The following is a 27,899-nucleotide window of genomic DNA, read 5'->3' on the forward strand; positions in this document are numbered from 1 at the left end:
GAAGAGTGAGAAGGCGACCTTCAGTCCAAAAGGCATTATCGTCCAGTGAAAATGGTGTCTTGGGATGCAAAAGGCTATCTTGGCCCTATCTTCTGAATGAACTCCTAATTGCCAAAATCCTGCTTTTAGATCAAATTTGCCTACAACATTAGTGAGGGTCTGGTAGGCAGGGGGAATTTGTCATCAGCAAGAAATGCATTTAGGGGTTGGTAGTTGATAACCAGGCGCATCTTTCCACGGCCTTTCTCAGCCCTTTTGTTGACATAAAAAGCTTCACATGCCCACTGGGTAGAAGTATGTTCAATGAGTCCTTGATTCTGGAGTTGGGATACTTCTTCTCTTGCCAGAAGGAGATGATCAGGGTTCATTCCTGTATGACTTGCTTTGGTTGGGTTGACATCTTCATTCTTCTTGAATGGCAGGCGAATGAAAAACTGAGGATTCTGCCATAGAGGGTGAGCACATTTGTCCAAAAATTCAGTATGAGAATTTGCACATGATTTTGACAATATTTGCTGCTGGATATCCGCAAGAGGTGCTGCAAGAAAAGATTAGAAAGAGTTGTCCAGGGCAAAAATTGTTTCTTGTAGGTCAGGCCCTTTGAACTCCATCTGAGAGAGGGAAGTTGGCTAAGGAGATCAAAGCCAAGAAGGAGGTCTCTACCTGGGAGAGTTGATCCTAAAACTCTATGGCTGGCCACAAGGGTGGGAAATAGTTTTATTTGGATAGGTTCTTTGGAAATGAGGTCAACCGTAAAAACTTGACCATTTGCCACTTGGAAATGCTGCTTGTAGGGTTTCCAACAGTGGGAAGGGAGGATTTGAGGTGCTAAAATGGTCATGGAAGCTCCCGTATCAAAATAGCCAATTACTTTGATCGGGCGGTCATATGCGGTTGGGATAATGTATACAGGGGCTAGTGGAAGGGTAAGGTTGGAGGAGGATAAAGCTGGTAATGGCTGGGCTATGGATGGTGGAGAAGGTGAATGAGAGGTAAGCTGGTAGAGGGGTTCAAAATCCTCGGACTCATCTAATGTGTCTGAATATTCTTCTTTTGGGACTTCAATTGCAAACAACATATTGGGGGAGAAATCATCATCAATGGAGTAGAGTGACTCAATATCTCCATCATCGTCTGGGGAAGTAAATGGATCAATCATAGAGATAAACTTCTTCCGTTTAGATTGATCACGGCAACTTTTTGCAAAGTGGCCTTTCTTTCCACAAACATAACAGCGGTCAGAAGTTTTTCCTCTAAATTTCTTCTTCTTCAGATATTTCCATTTCTTCTGATATCCCTGCTGGTGCCGTCCTTTTTTCTAAAACCTGGAATGATGCCTTCGGTGCCTGCTTACTGGTGAAAAATGTGACTGATTTTTAGTAGGACAACTGCAGTTACTATCTTTACATTTGATCTTCAGGTAAGAAGTGTTGCAGACATTGCTTAGTTTTCCGGTGGTCTTTTCCCAATTTTTCCAGAATTCTTGCTGGCTGCATAACTTGGACAGGGAAGTTAAAACTTCTTGGTATAGTCGTCCAAGAGAAGCTTATTGGATCTGGATACCTTGGCCCATTAAGATTTTTGCTGCGTCTTTTTCGAGTGGTTCTGGAAAAGAGTTGAGAAAAACTTGCTTCATGTTGACATCATCAATTCCCCCAAGAACGTAGAAACGTTCAGACATACGCACATAGTGCTTGTCAAGATCTTTTCATTGAAATGAACAACATTTCATTTGAAAATATTCTTCTTTGGCCTTGGTTCTACTGTTTTCCACCGGGCCTAGAAATTCATTGTAGAGGGCAACAATGAATGCTGAAATTTCCATTTGTACCCATTGCATTTGTCTGTTAAGGACCCAGGCTCATGTGCCATTCTCTGAAGTTACCATGAGTACGGACTAAGAATTTAGTCAATGCAATCTGTGAGGATGACCCTTCTTGAGCTTCTTCAGTTGTGAGCCATGCATGAAATTCTGAAAATCTTTGAGGCCATTTGGAGCAAGGAACATCATCCAAAGTAAAGAATTGCCTAGGTTCTTGGGTAAAAAACTGTTGAGGTGGAGGATTATCAACTACTGGAGGAAGATTTTCAGCCATTTCCTCTTCATCAGTGAGATTCTCAGTGTGTTGAGTATGTTCACTTTGTTCCTGTGTTGCAAAGAGAGGAGCTGGGTCAGGTGTGTCTGAGTCAGTCTCAGAATAGAGAGAAAGGTTAGGGTGGTATTAGTGAGAACTCTGAGAGGGTTGGGTAGTCAGATTTCTAAGGAAAGAACCGAGAGGGTTCAGATTTTCTTCTGGACAGAGGGGATTACATGGGGGAAAGGAGGTAGCAGTTGTAGTAACCGTTGTGGTAGGAGTTGGTAGGAGGTAAGGCTGAAATGGAGGGGGCCTTTGTCGCTGAGAGGACCGGGGCTGGTGTCTGTGTGGCCTTCTTTTGGCCTTAGACTGAGTCAAATTGCGCTGTTTTTGCTGCAGTTCCTTCAGCATTTCTGTGGGAAATGTGTGGGGTCCATCTGGTGTAGGAGAGACTGGAATCTGGATGGTTCTTGGAAAATCTGGAAAGAATGGAGTATAGGTTGTCATGGCTGGTGCCTGTGTTGGGGGAGGTTTTGGGATTGGGGCATGCAAGGTTTGGAGCTGATTTTCAAGCTGTTTCTTTTCTTTTTCTCGGACATAGATAAGAAGAGAAGCATGTGCCATGTCTTTCACAGTAGTAGCAATGTGCAGTAACTCATGATGTAAGACTTCAATCCTTTGCTTGAGATAGCTGATGTTCAGACTATTCTCTTGGAACTGCAAAATTGCGTGCTCCTGATATGAGACAATCTTTTGCAAATATTGATTCTGGACAATAGCATTCTCTGCTTGCCAATTGAGTGCTGCTTCAAGTGAAGTATTGCCTGGCCTGTTTCCATTTTGATCAACCGTGTTTGGAGGTGTTATTTTCCATTTATGCATTCTCTGATCATGATCAAGGTAATCAACGGCAGGTGGAAAATTCTTGCTGACTGAGGAAGAAGAGGAACCGGATCGTGAGGAAGAAGACGATTGGTTCATCAGGTAACAAGGAAGGGAAACCGCTGATGGTGATTCAGGTGATGTTGGTGGAGATGAGGGGGGAGAGGTTTGATAAGTAGGATTTTCAGAGGGATTGCAACATCCCCAAGGACAAGGTTTTTGCGTACCATATTCTACAATGAACTGGTACCTGCCTGGATCGTCTCCAAGGGGACAAACATTGGGGCAACCTGCTTTGTATCGTTGCCAAAGAGGGTCTGGAGCCTTCTTTTTCTTACGCCGAGATCGCCTAGGTTCTTCATCTTCTGATTCATTGCAACAATCTGCATAATCGCAGACATCAAACCATTTGTGTCCTGAGGGGCTTTGGAACTCATAGATAGGTTCATCGGCATTGTCAAAAGCCTTGATGGGTACATGAGGTAGTCGAGGCTTGAGGTCGGTTGGAAAAAACTGGACCATGGTGCTCATGTCATAGGTCTGGGAAAAGAGACTGAAATTCTGCCATCTTCAAGCCTCTTATAAGAGGGATTAGTAGAAACCACGGAAGGTGGTGGTGGTGCAGCCTCTTGATTCTGCTCATATGAAGTGATCCAAGATTCAGGGATTAGTTTGACCAGTTCAGTCATGGAAAGTTGGCGAGGCACATGAGTGATTGTCGGAATCTGATCCGAGTCTTTCTTGAGGAATAGTGCATCATCAGTATGGCCTGTGTTAAGATCGAATGAGTGATTCTGCAACCGGTAGCACATCTGGTAGTGGAGAGTTGCCGCTATTGATGATTCTACCTGTGGTGCACCTGTGACTTGTACCAAAAATTGCAAAGCATCTGGAAGCTTTGGATCACTCAGGGCAATGTTGTAATTGGGGTACAACATGAAGAATACAGTTCCGGAGTTGAGGGTGGTCTGAATATTGGTGATGGTGGATTGGTGGCATGAGCATATCTCTTGAACCGGGTATCAAGAAGATCAATTTTAGAGGCAATGGGTAGACCTTTTCGACCGTGAAAGGTGAGTGCTATCCGAATGGCTCCAAAGTGTAGGTGAGTATAGCCAAGGGCTATCCACTGGCGGATGAGCTCTGGGGCTATTTCAATGGGAAAATACTGGTCTTTTCTTGAAGCAGTGACCTGATTGCTTTCCAACAAGTCCAAGATTGCTTAAATCTGATTTATATTGAAGGAGTTATGTACCGGTCAAACTTAATTTGGTGTGCGCGAATGTTGTCAAAATCGCTCTGAATGAAAATATTTTTTTGGACATCAAAACAAATGAATATTTTACTGCACTTTTGGTTTTTAGCAATGTTTTACCATATTAAGATTTATGGAATTTTTAAATTTGAGAAAAACCCCAGTATTAGAAAGTTGAAAATTGTACCTACCGCCGATAATCCAGTTTTTGCATATTTAAGTATAATCTTCTAGCAAAATTAAATTTTGCAACCTGATACTTCATTTGGAACTGGTTGACCTTGAGAAAATTATTCTCTCATCTTTTACTGCCAATTTCAGAGTGACTTTAACAATGGAATTCATGTTTGTTGCTTACTGTCACACTTCTAATTTGTAGGCTGTGGGAATAATTGCTGCTTTGGGGGATTCAGTTAATGACTTGAAAATAGGCACTCCTGCTGCAGTTATGACTTTTGGGAGTTACTCTGAATTCTTCATGGTGAGTTTCAGATACGATTTATTCAGGAGGTTAAGTGCAACTATTAGGAGTAGGTACAGGCTTCTGTTAAGTAGGCATGTTTATGCAATTGGCGCTTTTATTTGAATGGGGTTAGTAAAGGATGTTTTCATGAGCGTGAAACAATATCCTAATTATAGGAGCATACCCACATGGATTCATATGCCAACGTTCTATTTTCTATGAATTGTGAGTTTGTAATTGAACTTTAATATTTGTTAATGAAACTATTAGACCTTTTCAGCATCATCTCTTATTCTCTGTTATGTATGTTTGAGACAGGATTCACTAAGGGTGTTTTGTAATTTGTACATTGTAAGTAATGGTCCTTTGGTGTATATGTGCCTTCACTACAATTACTGAAACACACCATGTTAGATATATGGCCAGAATACCGTGGGGGGTATTCTGGACCTTTTCTTTGTTATTTTGTTAGTTTTTGTATTATGTGGTTTAGTCCCACATTGCTCATGTACATATTTTACTATTCAATTATTCTTATAAATAAGAAGGTGCTTGGGATGGATTAATCATCCAAGCATCGAGTTCTAAATTTGGTCATCTTAACATGGTATCAAAGCTGGATTAGAACTCAGATTGCAATCCACGATCTCCTTCCCTCTCTAATTCTCGATCTTTCTCCCTTTCTCTTCTTTTTTCTTCTCTTCTTCCCTTTGTTTTGTTTTGTTCTTCTCTGTCCCATAGGGCAGCATTGATGAGGTGATCAATTGATCCAGCTGCTGCCCTCCTTTACCTCATCCCATGATATGAAGAATTGATCGATAAGGTGCTGCACTCCTTTGCTGCGAATATTGAAGACTTCAGCCTTCATTGGACAGATTCACAGTATATTACAAGGATTTTGTTCACTATATTGGAGCTTCGGACCTGCGGCAGATCAGTATTCCAGCACCTACATCAAGCTACATCAAGTTCCAGCCCTCAAGATCGATATCTCTTCACACTTTCGGGTTTTTTCAAAACCACGACAATTGTCGATCTTGGGGTTCCACTTATCGATTAATTCTGATTTTTTGAGGAGTGCTTCACATCTGTTCAAGTGTACTTCACTGCAATTTCAGCCTCACAGTCATTTTCCAGGCCTCATATCATCTTATCGATTTTCAGCAATTTCGGGGTTTTTTCAAAACCCTGAAAATATCGATCTCAAGGTTTTTCTGCACTGCTGTTGCTGATTCTTGGAGACACTTATTCCTTTATTATTGAGGGCTTTCATCCTTGTTTCAGCCCTTAACTTGGAGGTATTCTTGGCTTTCTCTTCACAACAGCCCTCTTCTCCGATTTGGGATTCTTCACTGTCTCCATGGGTGACTCTATGGATTCGATCGCTACTTATGTTGGTGATGGAAACAGCAAACCGTAGTATCATACTTTCTCTCCAAATCCAATCAAGTTGGATGGCACCAATTACCTACTTTGGTCTAGGTCCGCCTCCTTTGCCATTCTTGGCCGTGGCCTTCCGGTCATATTAGGGGATCCACTCCTATGCCTCGAGGTTGGGGCTGCTCAGACAGTGGCTTGCCAACAATGGAGTTCTTATGTCCTACTTGATTGGTTCTATGGTTACGGATCTACAACACAATTTTCTTCTCCTTGATACGACCTCGAAATTTGGGCTGCTTGCAAGGAGACTTATGGACAGACTTGGCAATGATGCCCGGTATATGAAATCGGGAAGAAGGTCCTTCACACTACTCGGGAGAATTGATGGTCTCAAATACTATGCTACCTTGCGCAGCCTTTGGCAACAATTGGACCATTTTTTACGATTTTCACCAAGTACAAGTTGCGAGATATTACTTCTTATAAGCAACACATGGACAAGATCGGGGTTTATGATTTCTTGGCGAGGATTAAATGTGGAGTATGATCAGATTCGGGTTCAAGTGTTGGGTCACAAGCCTTTTCCCACACTTGAGCAGTCCTATGCCCTCGTCTCCTCTGAAGAAAACCGTAGGGCTGCCATGTTGCACCCTCCTATTGCTTGCGAGATCGGCTCTCCAGCTGCTACCCCTGCCACTCCTACACCTAGTGGCATTGCTTCTCTTGGTGATTCTACTACGAGTCTGTTGTTTGTGAGTCTTGTCACAAACCTTACCACACCGAGGAGAAGTGTTGGAAACTTCGGGAAACCCGCTGATTTTGAAGCTAAAAGGGCTGCCAAGACAAAGATAAAGACAAAGACCAAGGCCCATGGACGAGATTCTCGCAACTCCTGCATCGACTAATGGTCTATCCCGGGATGATCTAGGCCCTCCTTCGTATGCTTAGGACTTCCCGGCTGCTGCTGCCTCTACTACATCGCTCTCGCGATTCCTCGGCTCTCCTTCGGGTTCACACTTTGCCTGGTCGGTATTCCATTTGTAGGTCATTGTGCTTCCGTGGCTTCCCATCCTTGGATCATAGATTCCGGAGCTACGGATCATATTGTTCCTCTAAATTTCCTGAGATATTCTCCCACTTCGGGAAAGATAAGGTCAAAGTGGTGATGGGTCCTTTCTTGATATACGGAAAAGGACTCATCCACCGCTACTTCCTCTCTTCCTTTGTCTGCATTTTACATATTCCTAATTTTACTACTAACCTTCTTTCCATTAGTAGTATTACTCGTGATCTTAAGCTGCAAAGTCACTTTTTCCCTCTCATTGTGTGTTTCGGGATCGGCCTCTGGGAAGACGATTGGATTGGGTAAAGTGCATGGTGGCTTGTACTGCTTGATGACGGTCGCTTCTCTCCACCACTTTGCCTTCTCCGCTGCATCGAACTCCTTGGTCTCTTCGAACTTTACCAGTGGCACTCTCGGTTAGGTCACCCCCTTTAGGAATTTTAGCTCATTTATTTCCTCGTTTGGTCACCCTACATACTAAGGATGACTTTTTTTGTGAGGCTTGTGTTACGCCAAGCAGACACGTTCAAATTATCCTATTTCAAATAAAAGGAGTTCTTCTTGCTTTAATTTGGTACATTCGATGTTTGGGGCCCTAGTCATGAGCCCTCTATTTCTGGTCATATTTGGTTTGTCTCTTTTATTGATTGTCATTCTCGGAACACTTGGGTATATCTTTGCACACTAAAAATCAGGTTTTCTCATGTTTTCAGCATTTTCATAAGCGATTCAAACTCGGTTCAGGCTACTCTCAAATATTGAGAAGTGATAATGGAACCGAGTTTCTTGAATCACAATTTCAAAATATTTGGCTGATCATGGCATCATTCACCAAACTAGTTGTGTTGATACCCCTGCCCGAATGGTGTGGCGAGAACGGAAAAACCGTCATTTGTTGGAAATGGCCCGGGCTTTGATGTTTGGGAGGAATGTTCCTTCTCAATATTGGGGGATGCGGTTCTCACCTTGCCGCCTATCTTATCAATAGGCTCCCTTCTCGGGTTCTTAATTCCCGTGCCCCCTCGATATTTTCTTGGGTCATTCCTCCTTTATTGTCCCTCCCAAAGTATTTGGGTGTGTGTGTTATGCTAGGGATACGGATCTCCAGCAAGCTTGAGCCTCGTGGGCTCCGTTGTATTTTCTTGGGTTATTCTCCAACCCGAGAAAGGTTATAAGTGTTACCATCCCCCTTCCCGTCGTACCTTGGTGAGTATGGATGTTGTTTTCCATGAGACCCTTTCTTATTATTCTTCACCACCTCTTGAGGGAGAGTTCTAGTGAAGATGTGCCCTTTGAGATTCCTCCACTAGAGGTTCCTGCGGCTGCTGCTTGACCTCCTTTGGACGATGCCCAACCTCCTTTGGATAATGTCCAAACTCCTCCGGCTGTTCCTCCCTCACCTAATGGGAATCCTTTACGGGGAGACCATAGAAAATAGTGTTGTTAATGTTCCTCTTCGGGAGGGGAGCCGACTACCCAGAGAACTATTGGTGCATTTCGAAGAGAATTGACAATTCAACATACTCACCTACACGAGGGGGAACCAACAGAGGGCAGTTGCGATCCCCTTTAGCACCAATACCCATCCAATTCCGGCTCCGGATCCAGATCCTCCATCTCCTGGTAATCCCTCTTCATCCGACCTACCTATGCTCGCACCGCAAACGTACTAGGACTTGTACTTTACATCCCATATCTCGTGTTGTTTCTTATAGCTCTCTTTCTCCATCTTTTCGTGCTTTTGTATCCTCTCTTTCTTACTGTTTCGATTCCTAAAACTTGTGCAGGAAGCATCTACAGATGGAAAGTGGAAGGCAGCAATGTTGGAAGAAATGAGAGCACTACATAAAAATAATACATGGGAGCTTGTGACTCTTCCTCAGGGAAAGAAACCAGTTGGATGTAGATGGGTCTTCGTGGTCAAACAGAAAGGCGATGGTTACGTGGATCGATATAAGGCACGTGCGGTTGCAAAGGGTTACTCAAACTTATGGAGTTGACTATCAGGAGACCTTTCGCACGATGCGGCTTCAACACTTGTCCGGTGCTATTATCTTGTGCTATAAATCTTGGGTGGGATCTTGACGGTTAGATGTCAAGAATGCCTTCCTCCGTAGGGAGCTGAGGAGGAGGTATATATGGACATTCCACCGGCTTCTCGATGACGGGACCGAGGGCGAGTCCAGGCGAGGCGTGCGCTTTATGGGCTGAAACAGTCACCTAGGGCATGGTTTGGCGATTTCACAAGACTATGATTTCAGCGAGTTATAGGCGAGTAATGCTGATCACGCTTTGTTTATGGACGAGTTGGTGACAAGGTAACTCTTCTCATAGTCTATGTGGATGATATTGTGGTCATTTGGTAATGATGGTGATCTTGCTATCGAGGATTTGAAGCTCCTCCTGCCGTGAATTTGAAGTCAAGATCTTGGTCCTCGAAATATTTTCTAGGGATAGAAGTTGCTCGCTCTTGAAAGGGCATCTTTCTTTCTCAACGAAAATATGTCCTTGATCTATGGAGCACAGGGCTTCAGGTTGTCATCCTTCGGATACTCTATGGAAGCTACTACAAAACTTAGGGAGAAAGAGGGTGAGCTGTTGTGAGGGTATTTATCGGTTAGTGGGCGGTTAATCTACCTTTCTCACACACGACCCGACATTGCGATTCTTTGTGAGTTTGGTGAGCCGAGTTCATGCATGATCCCTATTCCTCTCATATGGATGCGATCCGTCGTATTTTGAGATATTTGAAGTACGCTCCAGAAAGGGAATCCTTCTATCTCCCACGGGTCACCTTAATATGAGGCCTATCTCGATGCCGATTGGGCTGGTTCTCCTGACGAAATCTATCTCAGTTCTTGTTCCTTTGTTGGTGGGAACCTTGTCGCGTGGCGTAGCAGAAGCGAATGTTGTGGCCGAGGTCCGTCAAGCCGAGTTTCGTGCGATGGCCCGAGGAATTTGTGAACTTCGTGGCTTAGAGGATTATTACGGGATATCGGTCTTGCTATTCATCTTCCACTGATGCTTTATTGTGACAATAAAGCAGCCATTAGCATTGCTCATAACCCCGTCCAGCATGATCGTACTAAACACGTGGAGGTTGACCGACATTTCATCGAGGAGAAGCTTGAGGCCGGCCTCATTTGTGTTCCTTTTTGTGAAGTCTCTTGATCAATGGCTGATGTGTTCACCAGGGTGAGTAGCAATTTGTTTCATCCTATCTTAGTCAAGTTGGGCATGCATGATATATATGCTCCAACTTGAGGGGAGTGTTAGATATATGGCAGGAATACCGTGGGGGTATTCGGACCTTTCTTTGTTATTTTGTTAGTTTTTGTATTATGTGGTTTAGTCCACATTGCTCGTATACATATTTTACTATTCAATTATTCTTATAAATAAGAAGGTGCTTGGGATGGATTAATCATCCAAGCATCGAGTTCTAAATTTGGTCATCTTAACACACCACAATGCATGTGTGTTCTGGAGTTTTCCTTTTTGCAGCCTAGTCTGTCTAGCAGTTCTAATACATGCTCAGGTAGGACTCCCCTAGCCTCGCCGCCGCCATTGGTTGACTCTGAAGACACTGTTGCTGCCCCAGTTGGTTCGATCTCTGAAGCCCTGTTGCTGCCCCTGCTTGCTGCCAAGGTCACATTTCATCTGCCTCCTACACTCGCTGCCAAGGTCCAAGCTCATCTGACTCGCCTCAGGTCGCAGGGATTGCTCTCTATCCAGCTCCTCCGCCTCCTCCTGTCACCTTCTGTGACCGTAGTCGTGGCCGGAAGAAGTCTCACCAACGTAACCGCCGTCTTCGGGAAAACCGGCTTCTAATTCTCCATCGGGAAGACCCCATTGCTCCTTCCCTGTTCCTGATATGGGCTCGCATGTCAACTCTGCTGAAGCCACTCCTCTGCAACCTTGTCTGCTCGAACCTACGGTCCCCCAAGCTTCCCTTGGACCGTTGTCCCTCAATAGCAGGCCCTCAGTCGCTGCCAATGGCGCAATCAAGGTCTTCGTCTCTGTCGACGCTGCAAAACCTTGAAGTTGACCCTATCTCCATTGATCCGATGGTCCATTCTCCCGCAACCGCTGGATCTTCAAGTGCTACCGGGTCTTCTGACCTCTCTCTCAACAATTTGGTGCAGATGATCACTTTACCCCTGGTTCCTCTGTACTCTTAGAACTCCAGTGTGACAGTTGTTTGTCAGGTGCTGCCTCGTTCCTGCCGTAGCCACTCCGCTGAAGGTACTACCTCCTCTACACTCTGCTCTGACCTTAACCACCTGTCTCCTGCCACTTCTTCTTTTGCCCCATCCTGCAAACATTTCCTCCTTCAAGCTTCTGACCCTCCTCTCCCTTCGATATCCTCTTGCCAATCCTTACCTCCACTGCTACCAACACCCCCCTTTCGACCTTTTCCCTTTAACCTTTCCTCTAATACCCCCTCTAACCTCAGTCCCCACCTTAACCTCATATCCACGTGCCTCTCTTTGCCCATTTATTCTCCCATTTCCCATCCTAACCCTGGCCCTCTTCACCCATCTCTGAACCCACTGTCCCAGTACATTCCACTTTCCCTCCCCGTACTAGGCCCTCTTCGACCCAGTTCATTCTTCCATTTCCCATCCTACCCCTGGCCCACTACTGTACACCACTGTCCCAGCCCACTCCTCTTACCCACTTACATAACAGTACACCTCATCAAACCACCTCTAAACCGGTTGCCCTCTTTGAACTGACCCTCTCATCTCCCAAACCCCTCCCCTTCCCACCCCCTGGTTTCTTTGTCCGTTAGGAGTTCCCCTTGGTCACTCCCTTTTTTTAGAGGTCCTGCCAAGTGAGGCCATCCCTCCCCCTTGTGTCTTCCTCCCTCCCTGGCGACTCTGCCGAGCCCCTACTAGTCCTGTCCCCCTCTAGTCTCTCCTGGCCTGACCCTTTCTGGTTACACCCTCTCGATAGCATCCCCTAAGGCCCGGCGCCCGTGGCTCGTGTACTATCGTAAGCGATATAAAAGTCTCCCCCCTCGGGTATTGCTACCCAACCCCCTCTAGTTCTCCATGTCTGCTGGCTTTATCAGGAATGTCAGGGGTCTTGATTCCCTGGCAAAACATGCAGACATTAGGGCCCTCATCAAGTCCACTCACTCCTTCTTCTGTACTCTTCTAGAAACTCGATTCCTTCAGGGAAATGCTTCCCGAACTGTAGCTTCGATATGCCCCTCTTGGTCCTTTCTCTCCAATTACAACCACTCTCCTAACGGTCGTATTTGAATTCATTGGGACCCCTTTAAAATTCATATCTCTCCCTCCTCCTCGTCCCCCCAGCTCCTTCACCTACATCTCTCTCTCCCCAACTCCCCAATCTCCTTCTCCCTCTCGGTTGTGTATGCGATTAATAGAGCTGCTGATCGCCTCCCCTTATAGATTGATCTCTCTCTTTCCTCAAAACCAAGGATGGTTCCCTACCTTGGGGAGTGGAAGGAGATTTCAATGTTGTTCGTTTTGGTCTTTGGAGGTCTGCCCCTTGACCCCCTCTCAGTCAATGCTTTCAATGATTGTATTAAAATCTCGGTATCAATGACCTTCGATGGTTGGCCTCCCCCATTACCTGGCATAATAAAAGAGTTGGCGCGATCGGATTGCTTGTAAAATCAATCGTTTCATGATCATTGAAGCTTGGCTATCCCTCTTCCCCAATTCTTATGCCTCTTTCCTTCTCCCTGGTATGTCCGATCATAGCACTTACTATTTTCTCATCCAACCTTACGTCTCCTTTGGCCTTAAGCCTTTCAAATTCCTTGACATGTGGACTTCCCATCCCCAATTCCTTCCCACTGTTCATGAGGATTGGGACAAACCAGTCCAATGTTTCTCTCTCCCTCTCCTTGCCTTCGCAAAAAAGCTTTGTAACTCAAAAGAAGTCCTCAAAGCCTGGAACTCTACCTCCTTTGGGAACATTTCTTCCTAGGTGGCCTCTTGCCATTCCAGTGTCGCTCTTGTCCAATCCCAGCTTCAGATGGACATGCTCAACCCTTTGTTGGCGGAGGAAGAAAAAAGGCTTTCTATTGAACTATCTTCCCTCTCCTCCCAAGAAGAGAGCTGTCTGCGTAAAAAAACTTGCATTAAATGGCTTGAGCTTGGGGAGTCCAATTCGGCTTACTTCCACCACTCTTTGGAAGCCCGTTCTAACTAAAATTCCATTTTCTTGTTCCAAGCTCGAGATGGTACCCCAATCACTGATGTCCAGGGCATTAAAAATGAAGCCATCTCATATTTCTCTCTCTTTTGTCCGGCCCCCTCCCCCCAACCTCATTAACAAATTTGTCCTCCCTCCCTTTTTGATTCCCTCCAAGCTATCCCCTTGTAGGAGGAAATCCTCAAAGCGGTTCTCTCCTACAAATCCAACCGGGCCCTTGGCCCTGATGGGTTTAGTATGGGATTCTTCTCGGCCAGCTGGGACATCATCAAAGATGACCTTATCAAAGCTATTTGTAGCTTCTTCTTCAACACCAACCAGCTCCCAAAATCAACCAAACTTTTCTCTGCCTCATCCTAAAAAAAGAGGGAGCCTCTTCCTCGTCCGATTTTCGCCCCATCTCCCTTTGTAATCTTCTCTACAAATTCATTACCAAAATTCTAGCTAATAGGTTCCAATTGGTTGCTCCTTAATTAGTTAGCCCTAATCAATCAGCTTTTATTTCTGACAGAAGTATTGTCGACAACATCCTCCTTTGTGCGGATATTGTGCAGGAGTTTGACTATAAATCATACTCCCTTGCTTCCCTCATGAAAATAGACATCCATAAAGCATTCAACTCCCTTCATTGGGATTTCATTTGCGATGTTTTGACTCAGATGGCCTTCGCCCCCATTTTTATCTGCTGGATCCACTCTTGCATCTTCTCCCCCTTCTTCTCGGTCATTGTTAATGGCTCCCCTGCGGGATTCTTCCCTTCAAAAGTTGGAATCCGCTAAGGCTGCCCTCTTTCTACTTTCCTCTTCTCCCTTGCCCTGGAAGTCCTTTCTAGGAGTATCCAGTCTAAAACAGATCAACACCTTATCTCCCCTATCCCCAAGTGCTAGGGCCTTAATCTCACCCATCTTGCTTTCGCTGATGATTTCATGATCTTCTCCAAGGCTTCGCCCTCCTCCATCTCTTCCATCATGTCCTCTGTGCAACTCTTTGAGGACCTCTCGAGTCTTCGCATCAACCTTTTGAAATCCCAAATCTTTTTTTTTGGGTCTCTAAGACTGATAAAGTCACCCTTCTCAGCTTGACTGGGTTCTCTCTTGGAACCCTCCCTGTGAAATATCTAGGTCTCCCCCTCATGCCCGCTAGGATGACTAGCCATTACTGTACCCCTATGTTGGATCTTATTCGAAAGAGACTCCAACTTTGAAAGGGCAAACTCCTCTCCTACGCTGGTAAGATTGTGTTGATAAGATCTGTCCTTTAATCCTCATACATCTATTGGTGTGGTATCTATGGGCTTCCAAAATCTACCATCAAAGACATGGAATCTCTCTTTTGTGCTTTCTTATGGAAAGGAAAAGAATCCTCCAAATTCGTCCACCCAGTTAGCTGGACAACTATTTGCCTTCCCAAATCTGAAGGAGGCCTTGGCCTCCATAGAATCCGGAATTACAACATTGCAGGTATTCTTAAGCTAATCTGGAAAATCTCCACTAAGCAGGACTCAATCTAGGTCAATTGGGATTATTCCTAGGTTCTAAAAATGATTCCATTTTGACTGTTTCCCTCCCTGCTGACCCTTCATGGGTTTGGCGTAGAATTCTCCTTCTCTGCCTCTTAGCTCTAAGTTTCACCTCTACGGCGATCGCTGATGGGACTTCTACCTCCCTCTGGCTCGATCCTTGGCATCCCTTAGGAGTCCTCTATAACCTCATAGATGCCTGTGCGGTTTACTCCTTTGGTATCCCTAAATCAGACGCTCTCTCCACCATGATCTCCCTTGGTACCTGGTCCCCCCCTCCCCCTCCCTTCTTAGTCTCACTCAAATCTAAGCCTCTCTCTCTCCCCTCCCCCCCGCCCTGTTAGAGTTGTTAGTTACATACACCTTCTTGGTCTCACTCAGATCTAAGCCTCTCTCCCCCCTCCTTGGCATCGGACTCTTGAAAAAGAGCGTGGCTTCACTTTACTTGGTGGTCTGAACCCTGACTATGAGCCAATCAGGCTCCAGATTTTAGGCCGGTCTCCCTTTCCATCTTTTAGTGAGGTTTGTAGTTACTTACTGAGTGAGGAGACCCGACGTGCTGCTATGGAACCAACACCCGCATCTTCTTTTGAGAGGTCAGCTCTCAACACCCGTGGAGGTGGTAAAGGCCAAGGGCCTAACTGTGAGGAAGACAGTTGGTGGCAATGGAGTTGGTAGAGATAGGTTTAAATGTGATCACTGTGGGCGGATTGGACATACCAAGGATAGGTGTTGGTCTCTTCATGGTCGTCCCCCTGGCACACGAGGTCGTGGTGGTCGTAGAGGGGGAGCTAGAGCACACTCTGTGATGACTGAGGCATGCTCCACAGGAGGACTCCACTTTGGCAGATGCAGTGTTTCGCAGGGTCATGTCATAGTTGAGCACCTTTCCTGCACCCACAGTGGCCAGCTCTTCTTCATCCTTAGCTTTACAAGTCTCCACCTCAGCCTCTACTGCAACGCAGTATTGGGTCATTGACTCTAGTGCCATTGACCACATGACTGGTACGTCCCATTATTATGATTCCTACACCATTTGCTCTGGTAAGGATAAGGTTAGGGTAGCTGATTGCTCCCTTTCCTCCATCTCTGGTAAGGGCAGTATCCCTATTATATCATCCATTTCTTTTACCTTTGTTCTTCATGTTCCTAACCTTACTCTTAACCTTCTATCTGTGAGCCATTTGACTAAGTCTTTGAACTGCTGTCACTTTTTTTCCTTCTTATTGTCTGTTTCAGGATTTGGTGACGAAGAGGATTATTGGTAGTGGACGTGAGGAGCAAGGCCTTTACCTTTTTGAACCTTTTTTGCCCACAGTTCAGTCCTATGTGTGTGGTTGAAATGATAGTAGTTCTGTGGATTCTGTTATGTTATGGCATCGTCGTCTTAGCCATCCATCTTTTGTTGTAATCAGGAAACAATTACCTCACTTATTTTCTTCTTTTGCTTCTTCTCATGTTTTTCAATGTGAACCATGTATGTTTGCCAAACATTGTCGTTCTTTATATCCATATCACTGTTGCTCCTTTCCATATTGTGCGTACTGATGTTTGGAGACCTTCCCCTACTACCTCTTTATTTAGCTATCGTTACTTTCTGTCATTTGTTGACGATTTTTCTCGTGCTACTTGGACTGTTCTTATGAAACACAAAAGTGATGTTTGTGATGCATTTAAAAATTTTTATTAGATGATTCTTACCTAGTTTGATACTCGCATCAAATTTGTTCTGTCTGATAAAGTGGGGGATTACATGGTTGGTGCCCTCCAAACCTTCTTTACTAATAGTGGCACTATCCATCAGCTAGCGTGTGTTGACACACTCCAACGAAATGAGGTTGCTGAGAGGAAAATTTGCCATTTATTGGAGGTCACCCGTAGTTTCTTGTTTGGCATGCATGTCCCCAAGACCTTCTGGTGTGCAGCTCTTCTCACTGCCTCCTTTCTCATCAATCGCATGCCTACCAAACTTCTTGATTTTAAATCTCCCTTGGACATCTTATCTCCCCAGGTCTCTGCTTTCTCTCTTCCTCCTAAAGTTTTTGGCTGTGTTTGTTATGTGCATGTTAACAAATCCGCTCGCAGTAAACTTCAACCCAAGGCCCTCAAGTGTCTCTCTTTCTTGGGTACTCTTCTACTACCAAGGGTTACTAGTGCTATCACCCTTCTTCTCGTCGGTGCCTTATCTGTAAAGATGTCACCTTCCTTAAATCTGTCCCTTTCTTTGCACCTTCTCAGCATCCTCTTCAGGGGGGAGAATTGTGGAAGTGAACAGGCTGCTGATTCTTTCATTCTCCTCTCCCTATCTCTCCTTTTATGCTTGACATTGGAAAACACAAGACTGTGGATGTGGTTGATACTGATGATCAAGCAGGTGTGAATACAGAATTGGTTGTTGAAAGTGGTTCTGGCAAGGAGAAGGATCATCACATTAAATACAAAAAAGGTGAAGGCTTGCATAATACAGGAAAGAAGACTTGCCAAGAGTCCTCTTTGGATCCAGATCCACATCCTGAGCTTGATCCTTTTCAATCAGGTGACATTCTTTCTCCTCCATCTGATTTAGACCTTCCTATTGCTGTTAGAAAAGGGAAAAGAGCTTGTACTAATCCCATAGCCCAGTTTGTTTCCTATGATGCTCTCTCTACTGTCTCTATTCCCAAGAATGTTTCTGAAGCTATGTCTGAGGAGATGGTAGCATTTGAGAAGAATGATACTTGGCAATTGGTGGATCTTCCCAGGGGACGTGTCCCAGTTGGATGCAGATGGGTCTACACAATCAAGTATAAATCTGTTGGTACTGTTGAGAGATACATGTTGGATTATATGGGATTATATGGGCCAGAATACCGTGGGGGTATTCTGGACTTTTTTACTGTTTTATTCTTAGTTCTATTATGTGGGTTTAGTCCCACATTGTTTACTTGTAATTCTATTCTCTATTCTCAATAATATAAATTAGAAGCTTGGGGTGATCATTAATCATCTAAGCATTCATTCTTAAATCTAAATCTCTCAACATGGTATCAGAGCAGGTTTGAATTAGGGAATTTCATTCCATTCTCGATTCCCCCCCTCCTCCCTTTCAATCTCGATCTCTTCTTCCCACCCCCCTCTTCAATTTTTCTCCTCTCTCCATCATTCTCCCCCTAGGGCAGCACTGATGAGGTGATCAACAGATCCAGTTGCTGCCCCTTTTTACCTCATCCTATGCTACAGTTTTTTTATCGATAGGGAAGAGCTCCTGCTGCCTGCGATATTTGCTTCTTCAGCCTTTTTTTTTTTTTGGATTGCTTCCACACCTTGCCAAGGGACCAATCTACATCATTGAAGACTCAAGAACTGCGGCAGTATTTATTTCTTTAGCTCAGTTCCTATCTCCAACAAGATTTAAGTCCTAGATCGATTTCTTTCCATCAAATCAGGGTTTTCTCCAAAACCCTGACAAATATATCGATCTAGGAGTTTCAGGTTTCCATTGGGGCTGGTTTTTGGAGGAGTACTTCAGTCCTATTAGAAGCATACTCGATCCCAGTTTCAGCCCTATCTGGTGTTTCTTTGTCAGCAATCAGCCCTCCATCGATTTCAGCAAAATCAAGGTTTTTTTTCAAAACCCTGAAAAAGTCGATCTCAAGGTTTTCTCTGTTAGATGCTACTGGTTTTTTGAGACATCTCTCCCTATATTAAAAGAGGATTCTCCACCAAATTTCAGCCCTTATCTTGAAGGGATTCTTGGGTTTCTCATCACTCCAACTTCTCTGTGATCATGGGTGACTCAACCAATTCTACTGCAACTTCTGTTGGTGATGGCCAAGGCAAATCAGAATTTCATACCTTTCCTACTAATCCAATCAAATTGGATGGTTCTAATTATTTGCTTTGGTCTAGGTCTGCTTCATTTGCCATTGCTGGACGTTGCCTTACTGGTCACATTAATGGCACCACTGTTATGCCAACTGAAACTGGTCATGCTCAAGAAAGATGGCTTGCCAATAATGGTGTTCTGATGTCCTACCTGATTGGTTCTATGACTTCAGATTTGCAACATAATTTTCTTCTCCTTGATATAGCCTCTCAGATTTGGGCTGCTTGCAAGGAAACTTACGGGCAGCTTGGCAATGATGCCCAAGTATATAAACTCAGGCAGAAGGTCCTCCACACTACTCAGGCAGATTTTTCGGTCTCCAAATACTATGCTACTCTACGCAGTCTGTGGCAACAATTGGACCACTTCTCTGATTTCCACCCTACTACAGTTGTTGACATTGCCTCATATAAGAAGCATGTGGACAAGATCAGGGTGTATGATTTTTTGGCTGGTTTAAATGTGGAGTCTGATCAGATTCGGGTTCAAGTATTGGACCATAAGCCTTTTCCCACACTTGAACAATCCTATGCCTTAGTGTCCTTTAAGGAAAACCATAGGGCTGCTATGCTGCACCCACCTATTACTGACCGATCAGCCCTCAAGACTGCTGCCCCGGCTACTCTTGCACCTGTTGGCACTGCTTCTCTTGGTGATTCAACTACAGGGACTGTTGTTTGTGAGCACTGTCACAAACCCTCCCACACCAAAGAGAAGTGCTGGAAACTTCATGGGAAACCAGCTGACTTCGAAGCAAAAAGGGCTGCTAAGACAAAGATAAAGCCAAAAAACAAGGCTCATCACACTGAGACTGTTACTACAACCCCTACTACTGACATTGGTCTATCCCAGGATGATCTACAGGCATTCCTACGTATGCTAAGGACTTCCGCTGCTGCTGCCTCTACTACATCTGCTGATCCTGCTAACTCCTCTGCTCCTTCAGGTTCACACTTTGCCCAGTCAGGTATTCTATTTGATGGTCATTGTGCTTCTGTAGCTTCCCATCCTTGGATCATAGATTTTGGAGCTATAAATCACATGACTGGTTCCTCTAGCCTGTTCCATTGTTATTCTCCAACTTCTGGAACTCAAAGTAGCTGATGGTTCCCTTTCCTCCATATCTGGAAAAGGAATCATCAACTGCACTTCTTCTCTTCCTTTGTCCTCTGTTTTACATATTCCTAATTTTACTACTAACCTTCTTTCTATTAGTAGTATTACTCGTGATCTTAATTGTAACGTAACATTTTTTCCTTCCCATTGTGTTTTTCATGATCTGGGCTTTGGGAAGACGATTGGATTGGGTAAAGTACATGGTGGATTGTATCTGCTTGAAAATGGTCGCCCCTCTCCACCATCATTACCTTCTCTGCTACCTCAGAACTCTTTGGTATCTTCTGAACTTTACCAATGGCACTCTAGATTAGGTCACCCTCCATTAGGAATTTTAGCGCATTTATTTCCTAGTTTGGTCACCCCATATACTAGGGATGACTTTTTTTGTGAGGCTTGTGTTCTGGCCAAACAGACACGCTCAACATATTCTTTATCAAATAAAAGGAGTTCTTGTTTTCAATTGGTACACTCCGATGTTTGGGGTCCTAGTCGTAAAACATCTCTTTCTAGTCACCGCTGGTTTGTTTCTTTTATTGACTATCACTCTAGGCACACATCGGTGTATCTTTTACACAAAAAAAATCAGGTTTTTGAGTGTTTTCGGCATTTCCATAAAATGGTCCAAACTCAGTTCCAGGCTACTCTCAAAATATTGAGAAGTGATAATGAAACCGAGTATAAAGAATCTCAATTTCAAAATTATCTAGCTGGCCATGGTATTGTTCACCAGATCAGTTGTATTGATACCCCTGCCCAGAATGGTGTGGTAGAAAGGAAATACTGCCACTTGTTAGAGGTGGCCAGGGCTTTGATGTTTGCTAGACATGTCCCATCTCAGTATTGGGGAGATGTTGTCCTTACTGCTGCCTATCTCATCAATGGGCTACCTTCCCGGGTCCTTGACTCCTGTAGTCCAGCTGAGGTTTTAATGGGAAATTCCTCCTTTGTTGTTACTCCCAAGGTGTTTGGTTGTGTGTGTTATGCTGGAGATACTAAATCTCCAGGCAAACTTGAACCTAGGGGGTTACGTTGTATTTTCTTGGGTTATTCTCCAACCCAGAAGGGTTACAAGTGCTACCACCCCCCTTCCTGCCGTTTTTTGGTCAGTATGGATGTTATTTTTTATAAGACCGTTTCCTATTATTCTTCACCACCTCTTCAGGGGGAGAGTTCTAGTGAAGATGTGCTGTCCTTTGAGGTTCCTCCATTTCTACTCCCTACGGCTGCTTTCCAGCCACCTACGGCTGCTGCCCAGCCTCCTTTGACTGCTGCCCAATCTTCCTTGGCTGTTCCCCCCTCATCCGAAGGGAGTCCTTTACAGGGGAGACCATGGGAAAGAGTATTGGTGATGTTCCTATTTAGGGGAGCTGACTCCTGTCCAAAGAACTATTGTTGAGTTTTAGAAGAAGATTGATAACTCCAATATGATCACCTATAAAAAGGGAAGCACCAAAAGGGGGCAGCTTCAATCCACTGTAGCACCAATACCCATCCAGTTGTCGGCTCAAGATCTAGATTCTTCCTCTCCTGGTAAGCCCTTTTCTTCCGACCTACCTATTGCTCATCGCAAAGGTACTAGGACTTGCACTCTGCATCCCATATCTCGTTTTGTTTCTTATAGTTCTCTTTCTCCTTCTTTTCGTGCATTTGTATCTTCTCTTTCTTTTGTTTCCATTCTTAAAAATTGGCAGGAAGCATCTACAGATGGAAAGTGGAAGGCAGCAATGTTGGAAGAAATGAGAGCACTACAAAAAAATAATACGTGGGATCTTGTGGCTCTTCCTCCAAGGAAAAAACCAGTTAGATGTAAATGGGTCTTTGTAGTCAAACAGAAGGCAGATGGGACAGTGGATCGATATAAGGCATGACTGGTTGCGAAGGGATTCACTCAAACTTATGGAGTTGACTATCAGGAGACCTTTGCACCAGTGGCGAAACTCAACACTGTAAGGGTGTTATTATCTTATGCTGCAAATCTTGGGTGGGATCTTCAGGAGTTGGATGTAAAGAATGCCTTCCTCCATGGGGAGCTTGAGGAAGAGGTATACATGGATGTTCCACCGGGTTTCTTTGATGACAGGACCAGGGGGAAGGTCTGTAAATTGAAGCGTGCTCTTTATGGTTTGAAGCGGTCACCTAGAGCCTGGTTTGGCAGGTTTCATAAGGTTATGATTTCAATAGAACATAAGCAAAGCAATGTTGATCACACTTTGTTCGTCAGGCAAGTTGGCAACAAAGTAACTATTCTCATAGTCTATGTGGATGATATTGTGGTCACTGGTAATGATGGTGATGCTATCAAGAAATTGAAGCACTTCCTTGGCCGTGAGTTTTAAGTAAAGGATCTGGGGACTCTAAAATATTTTCTAGGGATAGAAGTTACTCGATCTTCAAAGGGCATGTTTCTTTCCCAAAGGAAATATATCCTAGATCTATTGTCTGAGACTGGGTTGCTAGGTTGTCATCCTTCAGATACTCCTATGGAAGCTTCTACAAGACTTACGGAGAAAGAGGGTGAACCTGTAGATAAAGGCCGTTATCAGCGATTAGTGGGCAAACTAATCTATCTCTCTTACACACGACCTGACATAGCCATTGTTGTAAGTTTGGTGAGCCAGTTTGTGTATGATCCTTATTCCTCTCACATGGAGACAGTCCTTCGTATTTTGCGATATTTGAAGTCTGCTCCCGGAAAAGGAATTCTTCTCTCTCCCAATGGTCATCTAAAGGTAGAAGCTTATACTGATGCCGATTGGGCTGGCTCTACTGACAGAAAGTCAATTTCTGGCTATTGTTCTTTTGTGGGTGGAAACCTTGTCACATGGCGTAGCAAGAAGCAGAATGTTGTGGCAAGGTCTAGTGCTGAAGCAGAGTTCCGTGCAATGGCACAAGGAATCTATGAACTTTTGTGGCTTAGAGGATTGTGGCAAGATATTGGTGTTGTTGTCCATCTTCCAATGATGCTTTATTGTGATAATAAAGTAGCCATTAGCATTGCTCATAACCCTGTCCAGCATGATCGTACTAAGCATGTTGAGATTGACCGACATTTCATCAAAGAGAAGCTCAAAGCCGGACTCATCTGTGTTCCCTTTGTGAAGTCTACTGATTAGTTAGCCGATGTGTTCACCAAGGGGCTAAGTGGCAAAGTGTTTCTTCCTATCTTAGTCAAGTTGGGCATGCACGACATATATGCTTCAACTTGAGGGGGAGTATTGGATTATATGGGATTTTATGGGCCAGAATACCTTGGGGGGGTAATCTGGACTTTTTTTTACTGTTTTATTCTTAGTTCTATTATGTGGGTTTAGTCCCACATTTTTTACTTGTAATTCTATTCTCTATTCCCAATAATATAAATTAGAAGCTTGTGGTGATCATTAATCATCTAAGGTATTCATTCCTAATTTAAAATCTCTCAACAATACAAAGCAAAGTTGGTGGCCAAGGGGTATAGCCAAGTCTATGAGATTGATTACCAGGTGACATTTGCTCCTGTGGCCAAACACAACTCTATAAGAGTTCTTTTATCATTGGCTGCCAATAAAGATTGGCCATTGTATCTGTTAGATGTGAAGAATGCCTTTCTTGATGGCGACTTGGAAGAAGTATACATGCAAACCCCACCAGGCTTCAAAATGCCTTCAGTTTAGGGGAAAGTGTGCCTCCTCAAGAAGGCACTATATGGCCTCAAACAATCACCAAAGGCATGGTTTGAGCGCTTCCGGCAGGCTATTCTGAAGAATGGATATTCCCAGAGCTAAGTTGACCACACTCTCTTTACCAAGCAGGGCAATGGTAACATCACAGCTCTCATTGTGTATGTTGATGATATTGTGGTCACTGGAGATGATCCAACTGAGATAGTTAAACTGAAAAACTACTTGGCTCAACGGTTTGAAATCAAAGATCTGGGCCCCTTGAAGTATTTCTTAGGAATTGAAGTATCAAGGACCAAGAAAGGAATCAACATATGTCAGCGGAAGTTTGTTCTTGATTTGTTAACAGAGATAGGGATGTTAGGCTGCAAACCAGCAAGCTCTCCTATTGAGCAAAATCACAAATTAGGAGAAGCTTGTAGTCCCCCTCTTGTTGATGCAGGAAAGTACCAGAGGCTCGTGGGCAATCTTATCTATCTTTCCATGACTCGCCTAGATATTTCCTATGCAGTGGGAGTAGTGAGCCAATTTATGCATGCCCCCAAGAGTGACCATTTAGATGCTGTGTGTCGTATTCTCAGATATTTGAAGTCTTGCCCAGGAAAAGGAGTGTTGTTTGCCAGGCACGATCACCTGAAAGTGGAAGGTTTTACTGATGCTGATTGGGCTGGATCCATCACAGACAGGAGGTCTACCTTCGGCTATTGCACCTTTGTGGGAGGTAACTTGGTTACATGGAGAAGCATAAAATAGCCGGTTGTAGCTAGATCCAGTGTAGAGGCAGAATTTAGAGCTATGGCTCATGGAGTGTGTGAACTCATCTGGTTGAAAAGGCTTGTTCAGGAACTGGAATCATGGTACTAAATCTCGTTTCGTTTTGTTGTTTCGGTTTGATCGAAATTTTCGAGATACCGAAATTTCGTCGAAATATGGTATTTTTCTATGGGTGTAAAATGCAAAAAATGACAGAGATTTCTGAAATTTTCGAAACGTGATTACCGAAATTACCAAGATTTCCGAAACGAGATGACCGAAATTTCCGAAATATTCGAAATATTGCATTTTTTCATATTGGACTTGCGTTTCGTTTCGGACAGGTCAAGATACTCGAAATATTCGATATCTCGACCGAAATTTTGCGAGTTTTAGTACTATGCCTGGAATTTGCCACAGAAGGACCTATGAGACTCTACTGTGATAACAAAGCTGCCATCAGTATTGCTCACAATCCTGTGCAACATGACAAGATCAAGCACATTGAAGTGGATCGACACTTTATCAAGGAAAAGATAGACTCCGGCTACATTTGTACTCCTTTTGTGAAGACTGGTGATCATTTGGCGGATATCTTCACAAAGGCTCTTCTTACCTCTATTCAGTTTGGCACTCTCTTATGCAAGCTGGGAATGCATGACATTTATTCTCCAACTTGAGGGGGAGTGTTAGAGTTGTTAGTTATGTGATAAGGGTAGTTTGGGAACTAGACTTATGTCTAGTTGCCCCATTATGTATTTTCTATTTCTTTCCTCTTACCTCCCTAGGGAGGTGTCTGTAATTGTTCTATTTTCTAGTAATGAAGGAATATAGGTGTGGAGTGTAGTATGAATACACTCAACAGATTACAGCTGAACTCTCTCTTGTCTTCTCCATCTTCTCCTCTCTTCTCCTTCTTCCTCCTCCAACATCTTCTCCTTCTCTTACTCCTAAACCTAAGATTTAACTCACCCCTCTCTCGGGGACAGGGTTATCTAGCTCCCCTCCCCTAACGAGCTTTTTACTTCTAGTACAGCTTGGAATTTTGTTAGACATCAAGGTCCATCTGTCCCTTGGTACAAATTAGTTTGGTTCAAAGGCCACATTCCCCGTCACTCCTTTAATGTCTGAAGAGTCCTTAACCTTTGCCTCCCTATCAATCATTCCTTCTCTCCTGCCATATTCCTGTCTCCCCCTCGTGTGTCCTTTATTGGAATGGTGTAAAGGACTTCGATCACGTTCTTCTCTTTTCTCCTAGCCTCCTCTATTTGGAAAAGAGCCTTGGATTCCATTTCGCCCCACAGCAAACGTCCCTTATCCTTAGAAAGGGAGTGGTTATTGTTGGATATGACTTTCTCACGTAGCTCTATTTGTGACATCGTTGGTAAGCTAGTGTTCGGGGCTTCTATCTCTCATATTTGGATGAAGCGGAATCTTCGAAGATGGACCTCCAACTCCCGTTCTTTATAAATAATTTTGGAAAGCTATCTCTAGGCTTCATATGCTCTCCCATGCCTCTCTCTATCATAGTTTTCAAGGCATCACCAAGGCGTCGAGGCGGTTTTGTTGGGGCCTAGGCGACTGCCGCCTTATTACAAGGCGCCTTGCTCTAGTTTTTGTTGGTATCAAACCCGGTATTGGCCCTTATTTATGCCAAATATCATAAGTAAATGAAATATATTTGTTATTTTCAAATGACATACCCCCTATTTGAATCCAATAAAAATAGTTAAAAAAATCAAATTCCAAAGGGATAAAAAGTCAACCCCCCAATTCAAGAACAAAAACTGGATTTTCAGTGGTAGGTGAAATTATTCAACTTTCAAATGCTTTAGTTTTTCTCAAATCTAAAAATTCTGTAAATCTTTTTTTTGGGTGAATAAAGAATATAATTACTAAAGAAAAAGAAAGGGGCCCCCAAAGGGGAAATACAAGAGACCACGGCTGGGAGAGCATTAGCTAACAGGAGCTAGAAGAGAGAGAAACATTAGAGAGACCCTAGGAGACAACAATAAGCCTGTTCCTTGGGGTGTCCTTACAAAAAGAGGGAGGGGCAGCCAGCAGCTTTGAGGAGATTTCAAAGGAAATGGAATCCCAAATCTACTGAAAGGTACGCGATTTGGAGGTCCATTTCCTAATATTCCTCTCCATTCAAATGTGACTAAGAGCAGCACAGAAAACCATCTTTCCCACAGAATCACACAAAGAAGTTCCTCCATAGGTCATGTCAACCCAAATCCATTCTCTAGAGAAACTGAGAATCCTTCTTTGGGCAGGCCAGCATTTGGAGAGGATGCCTTTCCATATGGCCTTGGAGACAGGACAATCAAAGAACAGATGAGCCAAGTCTTCCGAGTTGCTCCAACAAAGGCAGCAAGAACTGGACACCTGGATGTGCCGCCTGCGAAGGAAGGCTTGCGTAGGAAGACATTCGGTGAAGACCCTCCAAGCAGTGAAGCAGTGCCTAGGGATGTGATGCCTGAACCACAGAAGCTTCCTCCAAATAGCCATCGGACCTTTCTGCCGGATAAGGTTCCAAGCTCCTTTAGAGGAGAATGTAGGAGAGCTGTTTGCATTCCAAGAGACACTATCTCCCCTAGATGGCAACCTTCTGCTGATAGACTGAAGCTCACTCCAAATAAGAGCTAACTGCAGAGAGGAGGTTGGGGGGGGAGCCCAATCATCAAGATGGAGAATATCAGCCACCCGAGCCTTCCTATGAAGACCCGAAGCATAGATAACCCTTGGGGTGACAAGGTGGAGTAATATTCCCTTAGGGTGCCAGTTGTCCAGCCAAAGAGAGGTGGAGAGCCCATTACCTATGTGATTGTGGATGTGACTTTGAACAAGATGACGAGCTTCCAGGATCTTGCGCCAAACCCAAGAAGCCTCAGAGGAGACGGTAACAGTCCAAATAGAGTCTTGCCAGAGGAGTCTCGAGTAAACCCAGTCAACCCAAATGCTCTTTTTCTTAGAGGCTATCTTCCAAATGAGCTTGATAATACCAGCCCGGTTGGCTTCTTTGATCCTTCTGATACCCAGACCACCCTCCTTTTTTGGGAGGCAGACTGAAGCCCATTTGAGGGGGTGGAGAAACCTAGGCGTGTCAGAGCCTTTCCAAAGGTAAGCAGCTAACAAGGATTCCAGGGACTTGATGGTTGCTTGCGGCAGCCCATAGATGCCGGACCAGTAGATGTAGGAAGCTTCTAGGACAGATCTGATGAGGACCAGTCTACCAGCATAGGAAAGGAGCTTGGCTTTCCATAACTGAAGCCTTTTCCTGATGAGATCCAACATGGGAGTGCAGTGATGAGCAGAGAGCCTGGCTGGGATCAAAGGGAGACCCAGATACTTGACTGGCAGATGGCCTTCAAGGAATCCCGAACTGTCTAGAAACTCCCTTTTGTCCAATTCTGGAATACCAGCAAAGAAGATGAGGGATTTGTTAGGATTGATGCGGAGCCCTGAAGTGGCATGGAATTGACGAAGACAAAGCAATATACACTCGAGCGAGGCTATGGAGGCTTTGGAGAAAATCATCAAGTCATCTGCAAAAGCAAGGTGGGTAAGCTTTAAAGCTTTGCACTTGGGCATAGGAGTAATGAGCTGCTGATTAGTACAGGACTGCAAATGTCTAGAGAGGACTTCCAGGGCCAAGGTGAACAAGTATG

General features: G+C 44.3%; 1 protein-coding gene across 1 annotated transcript in view; it reads left to right on the plus strand.

The window, feature by feature from the left end:
- The window catches only part of LOC122662897, a 128,600-nt gene that overhangs the window by 33,677 nt on the left and 67,024 nt on the right, over positions 1-27,899 (plus strand). The window contains exon 10 of the mRNA XM_043858601.1: positions 4,592-4,693. Coding sequence (XP_043714536.1) covers positions 4,592-4,693 — 102 coding nt within the window. The remainder of the gene's footprint in view (positions 1-4,591; positions 4,694-27,899) is intronic.

The sequence above is a fragment of the Telopea speciosissima genome, chromosome 5 (genome assembly GCF_018873765.1).
Source record: "Telopea speciosissima isolate NSW1024214 ecotype Mountain lineage chromosome 5, Tspe_v1, whole genome shotgun sequence".
NCBI lineage: Eukaryota > Viridiplantae > Streptophyta > Magnoliopsida > Proteales > Proteaceae > Telopea > Telopea speciosissima.